Raw genomic sequence first — 10,623 nt, 5'->3', positions numbered from 1 at the left:
AATTTTTTTATATATTGTGGACATTAACCCCTTGTTGACCAATAACTTCCAAATATCTTCTCCCATTTGATAGGTTGCCTTTTTTGTGTGTTAATGGTTTTTTTTTCACTGTGCAAAATATTTTAATTTAATTAGGCCCTATTTTCTGTGTTGTTTCTTTTTTGTCCTTGCCTGAGGAAATACAGACAGAAATATAGCAAAGATGAACCTCATAAAGCATATTGCCTATACTTTCTTTAAGGATTTATGAGTTCAGGTCTTATATTTAAGTCTCTAATCCATTTTGAGTTTATTTTAGTATATGCTGTGAGAAAATATTCTAATTCTTTAACATGTAGCTGTATAGTTGTCTAACACCACTTATAGAAGAAGCAGTCTTTCCCCCAATTGCTTATTCTTGCCTCCTTTGTTATAGATTCATTCACCATGTATACAAGGGTTAAAATCAGGACTCCCTATTCTGTTCCATTGACTGAATCTCTGTTTTTTGGCCAGCAATGTGTATTTTATTTTTTTATGCAAATTAAAATTTATTATAAGATTTACTGATTATTTTATAACACCTTTGAAGCATATTTTGATGTCAGGGACTGTGATGCCTTCAACTTTGTTCTTTTTTTTTTCAAAATTGCTTTGACTATTTGTGGCCTTTTGTGGTTCTATATAAATTTTAGGATTATTTGCTGTAGTTGTGTGAAAAATGCCATGACTATTTTGAGAGGGCTTGCATTAAATCTATAGATTGCTCTGGTTCAGAGGACATTTTAACATTGTTTATTCTTAAAACCCATGAACATGAACTATTTTTATATTTACTTGCATTATCTTCAATTTTCTTCATCAATATCTTATAGCTTTCAGAGTGACATCAATACAATTCTAGGACACATGATCTAATAAGTACAATTCTCCTCGTAGAGGCAACAAGACTGAATATCCTGATCCTCCTCAAAGTCTAATAAGATTCAATGTCGGATTTCAAAAGAACGATATTCTATTCCTGTTTCAGTTTCATAAAAACACATACAAATGAATAGATTCTGACAGTCAGAAGAACTGATGTTTCTTCATTTCATGTTAAAGTAATTTTAGTTACTAAAAAATCTAAATAGAGCCCTAAAACCTAGTTAAGGAAAAAAAAAGATAAGTTAATTATTTTGGATAAGATAGCTTCTCACCAAGAGAGCTGAAAATCTGTGGATTTTTAAAAAAGTCATTGTTTCTGAATGGAGGAAAGGTAAGTATAGGTTAAATGAATGACCAGTAAGTTACAAAAAGAGTTCATAGCCTATACTAAATTCTATCTTAAATGAGCTGGTAAAATTATTTTACTGAATGATTATCAATTTTTGTCAACTTGTTTAAAATTCAGTTCCCCTCAGCTTATACCTTTAACACTAATTTTCTTTCCATACTCCTTTTCAGGATCTGCCTAACTCAATTACCAGGAAGAGACAAGTAGACAAAATAAAGTTTGTGGTGAGCCAGACTTTTTCCCCATATGTGCACAGACCACGTGGTCTATGAACATGGCAAACCCCACTTCCTGTTGTGGGGAGTCACAGAGGTACCGGGTAGTATGTATATGTGCTGCCAGGCACTCAAAGACACTGAACTCTCAGCTTGAGGCAGAAACTAAGCACATTTGTGCAGGGAAATCCACGCCTCATGCCGCTCTTCAGTCTGCTCTGGGTGCTCCTGGCCTTCACCTTCTCTGGTAGGGACGCTTCCAAACATGGGTGCGTGTGTTCAGGGTGAAAGGACTGCACACAGGCGCGTGGTGCTTCACAGGAACTTGGGAGGAAAGGAGGGTTGGGGAAAAGCATACTTATTATGATTTCAATCTGGGTTTTCTTTGGGTCCCAAATTAGTCTAATTCTTACATTATTTTGTTCATTACTTCAGCTGTGTTTCCTGATTTTTTCCCCACAGGATCTGGTGTGGCACAGAATGTTATTCAAGACCAGCCAGACACATCCGGTCAACTGGGACAGTCAGTCACCCTGAACTGTCGGTATGGAACAATCTGGAGCTATATGTTTTGGTACAAGCTGCTTCCCAATGGAGAGATGATTTACCTTATTAGTCAGGCTTCTTCTGGCCAGAATGCAAGGAATGGCCGCTACTCTGTAAATTTTCAGAAAGCTCGTAAATCCATCAGCCTCACCATTTCAGACTTACAACTGGAAGATTCTGCAGAGTATTTCTGTGCTCTCTGGGAGCTCACAGTGCTTGAAGTAATGGGAATAGCTAAACAAAAACCCCAGAGTTTAACAAAAGAGAGCTTCCCTGATGCAGAACTCCAGCTGAAATATGCACCTGCAGATCCCAGACCAGAAATGGTAGTTGTGTGGTTGCTTAATCTGTGGTCTGGAAGTTCCTTTTAAGTCACTTAGGAACAGATGTCCAAACTAACTTTCCAGTAATATGTTCTCAGTCTTGACTGTTTAAAGTTAATATCAATCATACAGAACATGTGCAAAGTTGTCTAAATTTGAAAACTTGCTCTATAATAATTTAATGTGGCAACTGCACCTAAAAAAATCTCACATTATAAATCTGGGTTTAAATTTCAGAAATTGTCATGAATATAATTTCTTTAATTTTTTTTTCTTCTTAGGTTTTGTGTCCATTAGGCTTACAATCAGAAAAGTAGAACCACAGTGATACAGAACAAGAGACTCATTTTAAGGAACAGAACTTTCAGGCAATTGCTAGAGTTGGTGGAGGAGTTTATACAAAGCTGTTATCTTTGCATCTTGTGCTGAGCCTGAATTTACTTTAAATCAACTAGAGTGTCATTTGGAAAGGAAAATTGGATATGGATAAAAGCATGGAAAAATGCATTTAAGGACCTACTAGAACCCATGAGGATGACTGGAACCCACAAAAGCACACTTAAAACTTGTCTGTCTCTCACCTCCTTCAATCTCACGGTAGTGGGTGACCTTCAGGAGAAGTGGATATTTATCATCATGCTACATGCACATTTGGCCCAAGACAGAGAGATGATGAGGAGGAGATCTGGTTGGAGGTTAAGGGGCTGTAAGTCAACAATAAGATGAGCTAGCAGATCAGCAGCAACACATGTGAGTTGCACAGTGACTGGAGCCCTGCACCAACCAGCAGGGCAAAAAAAATGTGGCTACTTGATGACAACTACCTTCTAAAGGTTGCACAATCCTTTTTATGGCCGACCCTAGCCCAGAACAATACAGAGAAACGAATTCTGAGTCACAGATTTCCAGCTAGTAGAGACACTACAAAGCTATTCCAGTACCTTCTATGTCAACTGGTCATCCATCTATACCTCTTTTAACCACACACTTTCAAATAAAGAAAACAGCAAAACTATGCTCCTTGTTCAGTTCAGTTTAGTTCAGTCGCTCAGTCATGTCCGACTCCTTGCAACCAACTCCCGGAGTTCACTCAAACTCACGTCCATCGAATTGGTGATGCCATCTCATCCTCTGTCGTCCCCTTCTCCTCCTGCCCGCAATCCCTCCCAGCATCAGAGTCTTTTCCAGTGAGTCGACTCTTCTCATGAGGTGGCCAAAGTACTGGAGTTTCAGCTTGAGCATCATTCCTTCCAAAGAACACCCAGGACTGATCTCCTTTAGAATGGACTGGTTGGATCTCCTTCTTGTTAATATGATGCAATTATTCCTCATTCGACCATAATCAATGTAACCTTCGCCTGAAAAGAGTATACCAGGTTTGTGCATGCGTACTAAGTTGCTTCAGCCACATCCGACTCTTCATGACCCTATGTACTGTAGCCCACCAGGCTCCTCTGTCCATGGGATTCTCCAGGCAAGAATACTGGAGTGGGTTGCCACACCCTCTTCAAGGGATATCAAGTTCACTTATCCATTTTTGAGTGTTTTTTTTTCCTTTTATACCTCACCCACACTGTCCCATTGGATCCTGCATCTTAACTATTGAGATGCAATTAGATTCAATGTTAACTTGTATTTTGCACTTCATATGTTTCCATAGGCAGGCAAGTGGGGGAGAGATTTTAAAATGGTTACTCTATGCATAAATATTTTCATATCAAACTGAAAAAGAGATTGTCATAACTACTGTCAACTTTAAAAATATTCACAACCAGAAGTTGAGAGTTACGTTTTATCTGGTGGGAATTTTTAGGACTTCAAGCCTGGGAGATAGCATCTCAAGTAAACCTGAAAGAACTGCTCCAAGGAGGTGAGCAGAGGAGCCGGTTGTATAGAAGTTTTGCAACAAAGTGAAGGTAGTCGGAACATCAAAAGATTATTGTTAATTAAAGAAAAACGGATATCTCAAGTTAAGGATGGACTTCCGTGGTGGCTCAGACTGTCAAGAATCCACTTACAATGCAGGAGACCTGGGTTTGATCCCTGGGTTGGGAAGATCCCCTGGAGGAGGGCACGGCAATCCACTCCAGTATTCTTGCCTGGAGAATCCCCATGGACAGAGGAGCCTGGCAGTCTACAGCCCATGGGGTTGCAAAGAGTCGGACACGACTGAGCGACTAAGCACAAGTTAAGGAGTCTAGCACACTTCTATGCATGGGGAGATGCAAGAGTCCAGGCTCACTGAAGTCACTCTTTTACCATTCACGTCAGCTATCTTGGGGCCAGTATCTGTGTTTCTTACATCCTGAGCTCCTTTAGTCTCATGGTAGGGAGTGACTGCAGTTCTGATGGTTGTTAGATCACTGATATTCTTCTCCTTCCTGAGTGCCCTTAGGCTCAGGAGCTCGCATTGGGCTGCAGTTGCTGAAGACTGTGACATCCTTGTTTACTGATATGACAGGAAATACTCCATTTCTGAGTATTACAGTTTTTGTTACTGCAAATGACCACATGATTGTTGGTAGTATTTATAACTACCTTTTCCATTACCCATTCCATAACATTTTTGCTCATAACAAGCACCTTCACTCACTGCCATACTTGACTTCCTATAAAACAAGCTCCTTACACAGGAGCAATGCTATGTGGAAAGTCATCAAGGTGAATAAGACATTCTGCAAGCCCACCACTGTGGTGTTGACAGAAGTTCAAAGGGTATTGAAGGCAAATCCTATGGTCTATTTAAGTGGAAATAATCTTGCCAATAAATAGGGAAAATTGATATACTGTATTCTGGGAAATATCATTAAGAATGATGCTTGATTTCATATCAGATGCAATAGAAGTCACCAAGGGAAAGCATTTTTAAAGTGTTAAAAGGAAGCAAACAAGTAATACTTTCAAACTAGCTTCTTATGAACATGAAAATGAATCCTTTATCTAAATCTTTCTATTTTTTTCTCTGAGAATCAGGCTGTAACACACTGCATGAATGAAGAATGAAAGCTAAAGCTCTGCCAGCTGGTGTCCTGCTCAAATATCTTATGATGCTTACACTGGCCTCTCTGCTTCCCTCCAGTGATCATGGGTTAAACTGCGAGGAAGCCTGTTGCAGTGAAAAGGAAAAAAGAGAAATGAGGTTTTTTTCTTTCCCTTTCCTTGAACCAAAGAAGATAAAAAGTACAGTGAGCAGGCCTGAACATTCCTGAAGTGAAGTGAAAGTTGCTCACTCATGTCTGACTCTTTGCAATCCCATGGACTATATATATATATACATATATTCTCCAGGGCAGAATACTGGAATGGGTAGCCTGTCCCTTCTCCAACAGATCTTCCCAACCCAGGAGGTGAACCGGGGTCTCCTGCATTGCAGATGGATTCTTTACCAACTGAGCTACCAGGGAAGCCCTGATAGAGATTCCCTGAAGTCTCAATAGGGAAAGGTGTGAACATTCCTAGTTGTTTTTGTTTTGTTTTGTTTTGTTTTGCCTTAACTGCTCCTAACTCTGCATATCTATAAGTTTGCTTTACTGCTCCCTAACTCTGCAGGAGCTGCAGTTCACATTGTTTCCTTTCTCTATGCTAAATATATCTCCTATCTAGTGTTTTACCTTACAACACCCTTCCCTTTGTAGTTACATATCAGAAAGAAGGCCCCAGAGCCACCTGACTGCCAGAGTCAATTGCTGGGTTATAGATGCCAGGCAATGACTATCTTTGAAACAATGTAAGAGGAAGAAATCAAGATCCTATTATCACCTTGACTCCTGACTGTGAGCCCTTGCCTGTGGCTCAGATGGTAAAGAATCCACAGGTTTGATCCTTGGGTCAGGAAGATCCCCTGGAGAAGGGAATGACAACCTACTCCAGCATTCTTAAAGCCACCTTTCTACTTCCTCCAAATTCTGTCTCTGTCCTTTTCATTTGGCTTCCGTGGGCAGAGAAAGCCAAGAATTTGGCCAGCAAAACTGTAATCACAATAGGAGCTGTCACTGCTGAACCATTCAGTAAACTTCCCTATGCAGAAATGGGGAGAAAGAGGTTTAAACAAGACTGGCTGGTTTTTTTTCTTCTTGCCTACCAGATGTGAAAGTGATTGACTTCAAATGACAAATACAGCACATGGCCTGATTATGGCTGGAGAGTAAGAGGATACCTTGAAAAGAAAGCTTGGAATTGTTGCACAAGTTGGGAGTTTCTTCTCTGGCAAGTAAAATTGTATGTACTGCTCTGTCCTTTCTTGTACTATAGAAATATCTAGCAAAGTGGGAGCAAGAGTCAATAATTGGAAAAAATAAACAATTGCAGAAAACACTGGTATACTCATTCCAGTTTATATTATGGCACCCAATCTCTCAAAATAACACCCTAATGAATTAATTTCACATTAGTAGTAATAAGAACATGATAGACCATGGATACTTACGATAAGACATGAAATCTGCCAGGTAACCTACTACATATACGTCAGAAAGGGCTCCCCTGGTGGCTGAGCTGGTAAAGAACCCGTCTGGCAATGCAGGAGCCACAAAAGATGCCACTTTGATCCTTGGGTATGGAAGATCCCCTGGAGTTCAGTTCAGTTCAGTTCAGTTCAGTTCAGTCGCTGAGTCATGTCTGACTCTTTGTGATCCCATGAACCACAACATGCCAGGCCACCCTGTCCATCACCAACTCCCAGAGTCCACCCAAACTCATGTCCATCGAGTTGGTGATGCCATCCAACCATCTCATCATCTGTCAGCCACTTCTCCTCCTGCCCTCAATCTTTCCCAGCATCAGGGTTTTTTCAAATGAGTCAGCTCTTCTCATCAGGTGCCCAAAGTATTGGAGTTTCAGCTTCAACATCAGTCCTTCCAATGAACACCTAGGACTGGTTTCCTTTAGGATGGACTGGCTGGATCTTCCTTGCAGTCCAAGGGACACTCAAGAGTCTTCTCCAACACCACAGTTCAAAAGCATCAATTCTTCGGCACTCAGCTTTCTTTATAGTCCAACTCTCACATCCATACATGACCACTGGAAAAACCATAGCCTTGACTAGACAGATGTTTGTTGGCAAAGTAATGTCTCTGCTTTTGAATATGCTATCTAGGTTGGTCATAACTTTCCTTCCAAGGAGTAAGCATCTTTTAATTTCATGGCTGCAGTCACCATCTGCAGTGATTTTGGAGCCCAGAAAAATAAAGTCAGCCACTGTTTCCACTGTTTCCCCATCTATTTGCCATCAAGTGATGGGATCAGATGCTGTGATCTTAGTTTTCTGAGTGTTGAGCTTTAAGCCAACTTTTTTACTCTCCTCTTTCACTTTCATCAAGAGGCTTTTTAGTTCCTTTTCACTTTCTGCCATAAGGGTGGTGTCATCTGCATATGTAAGGTTATTGATATTTCTCCTGGCAATCTTGATTCCAGCATGTGCTTCCTCCAGTCCATTGTTTCTCATGATGTACTCTGCATATATAAGTTAAATAAGCAGGGTGACAATATACCCTGGAGTAGGGAATAGCAACCTGCTGCAATATTCTTGCTGGAAAATCCTATGAACAGAAGAGACTGGCAGGCCATAGTCCATAGGTTGCAAACAGTCGGTCACGAATGAGCACACATGCACTCATACATATCTCAGAAAAACATTGAACTTTATCTCATGGATAGATTATTCTGCAATTTCAGATTCTGTCTCCCAACCCCACCCCCAAGATTTTGCTCATTGCTGCAGCTGACTGAATATTTAAGTTAGGGAAGGTATTATGTTGGGTGATTTGAATGTTTGTTCCTACTTAATTCTTATTGGAACACTTCAAGGTTGGATCAATTCACCTTTAGGGAGGCAATGTTACAAAGTGCTTGAGACCGAAGACTTGGTTTGTATTTCTAGATCTACCACTCATTAGTTGAGTATCTTGGGAAAATGACTTAATAGTTTTTTGCTTTAGTTTTCTCATATCTACAATGTTAGATATTGATAGAATATCAATATTGATAGGATATTGATAGAATCTACCATGCAGAGTTCTCATGAGAAGTGAATGAGATAATAAGTGCTAGTGCTCAGTCCAGTGTTCAGCAGAAAGATACTGACTACTTACAAGAAAGGAAATTGAACTGGAAGGGGGTCCAATATTTTTCCTGGTGTTCATAGTAAGTATCAGAGTGGAGCCTCCCCTCCATATCCTGCTTAGAGCAGATGTCCTTCCTCACCCCAAGAGTAACTCTGTCTCAATACAGTATTGTATTTTGTTTATAGTACTTATTACTCTTTAAAATAATTTTTTCTCAAAAAAAATTCATTTAATTTTTCTCTCTTCCTACTGAACTGTAGGCATTTAATCTCTCTTTACTACAACATCCTCCAGACCTGAACCATGCTTGGCACACAAGAGACCAAACACACACACACACACAAATAATATGAAACTCAGCAGGATTCTATAGGGTCTTTCTGAAACAGGCTCCCAATACCCACCCTCTGTTGCTTCTTGTGCATAGAAAACCATTAGCCTCTTGAGCTTTCCCTGAATTTCAAAGAATAAACTTAATCAGAAAAAAATGCAGAAGGAGAGGAAAACAGTCAAGCAAGACAAAATAATAATAGTTCCGCCATTAAGGAAAGCTAAGAAGGACTTTTTGTTTCTTTCCATTTAAAAGTTTTAAATTTTTAATCGAAATTTTATATAAAAAAATTCTAACCTAAGTGCTTTTCCTCCCATGGGTTGCAATCCTAATCTCTCTCAAGTTGAATAACAGCAGTCCACAATGAGGAAACTGATTTCTGAAAGTTCTCAGAAGTTTTCAGTTTCTCTTTTGCTGAAAGAGTGGGGTCAGTTCTCTTTGCATGTGACTTTATGGGGGATGTCTGATTAAGCTTCTTCTTTGGCTAAAGTTTTTCCACAGATAAGGGCAGGCTGAGGACACGGGAGGCAAGGACCATAGAGCCCAGCTCCATTTCAGTATATTTAAATGAATCTTCAACTTTCTGGATCTCATAAAACATCCTGCTTTTACACTTGTAATTCACCTTCCCTCCCATAATAATAAAACAGGTATTTCTTTTACTTTGAAATAGTACCTCTTTGCCTAAACACTTCACTGACACCATTCTTTCTGGTTTCTATGGCCACTGATCATCCAAATTCTATGGTCTGATCTTTTAGGACTCATTTAAAAAATTCAAGCTTTCTCATCTTAGAAAAAAATATTTCATATTCCTCCAAACCCCATACATGCCTCTCCTGCAACCAATCTATCTTTTACTCCCTGGCTATTGTTTAAAAGCCCTAATCGCGTAACTGCTTACACTCTGTTAACCTCTTTTTCCTCCGTACACTTCTGGTTTTTTCCCACATATTTTCTAAAATCTGTTTTCTTAAAAATCACCAATGATCTCTTTATTGTTAAATCTAAAAGACGTTTTTAACCTCCTTCATCTAGACAAGTATTTCTCAAATTTTAATGTGCACAGGAATATTATTAAAATGCAGGTTCTGACTTAGGAATTTTGGGTTAGGCCTGAGATTCTGAAGTCAGAGTAGCTCCCTGGTGATGCGAATGCTACCAACCTACAGACCACATTCGAGCAGCCACTCTCTGCAGTGCTTGCCACTCTTTCTGGGGACCTTTGTGTTCCTGGCACACAGTACCCCAACCTTAAACTTTAACTTCTGGAAGATCCTTTGCAAGATCTCCTATTCTTCTTTACCCATCCCACATCAAGAGCATTCCTGCTGCTTAGGCCCTCTTTTCCTCTCAATCTGTATACTATTCTTTGAAAATTTCATCTGCTCATATTGCTTCAATTATCATGCAAACAGTCTTAGTGGAGTGCACATAAGACTGGTCTCTGGAGATAGATCTAGATTCTAATCACTACCCTGTCACTTAAAAATAACTGCAATCCTGTGTAATTTAAATTCTTTGAAGCTACGTTTACCATCTGTAAAAGGGAGGGTAAAAATGAGTAACCCAAGACATTGTTGTATTAAATGAGATATTTCTTATAAAGCTCAGACAGTAAAGAATCTGCCTACAATGCGGGAGACCTGGGTTCAATCCCTGGGTCAGGAACATACCTTGGAGAAGGGAATGGTAACCCACTCCAGTATTCTTGCTTGGAGAATCCCATGGATTCAGAAGCCTGGCAGGCTACAGGTCATGGGGTCACAAAGAGTCAAACACCACTGAGCAACTAACATTTTTAGTATTTCATTTTAAAATAAAGCTTAAACTTCAGTGCCCCTTACTTAAACATGTCATTTCCAAGATGCATAGGGCCCTAGCCATATTT

The 10,623-nt window shown here is 39.7% G+C and overlaps 1 gene segment (V, D, J or C); it reads left to right on the top strand.

Annotated features, from left to right (window-relative positions):
• Nucleotides 1-1,602: 1,602 nt before the first annotated feature.
• On the top strand, nucleotides 1,603-2,387 carry LOC113899567. The segment is given in 2 exon segments: nucleotides 1,603-1,717; nucleotides 1,933-2,387. Coding segments are annotated over 2 exon segments (504 nt in total).
• The last annotated feature ends 8,236 nt before the right edge of the window (nucleotides 2,388-10,623 follow it).

The sequence above is a fragment of the Bos indicus x Bos taurus genome, chromosome 10, assembly GCF_003369695.1.
Source record: "Bos indicus x Bos taurus breed Angus x Brahman F1 hybrid chromosome 10, Bos_hybrid_MaternalHap_v2.0, whole genome shotgun sequence".
Classification (NCBI taxonomy): Eukaryota; Metazoa; Chordata; class Mammalia; order Artiodactyla; family Bovidae; genus Bos; species Bos indicus x Bos taurus.
The sequence above is the reverse complement of the archived record's forward strand: the minus strand, read 5'-3'. Positions and strand labels throughout refer to the sequence as shown.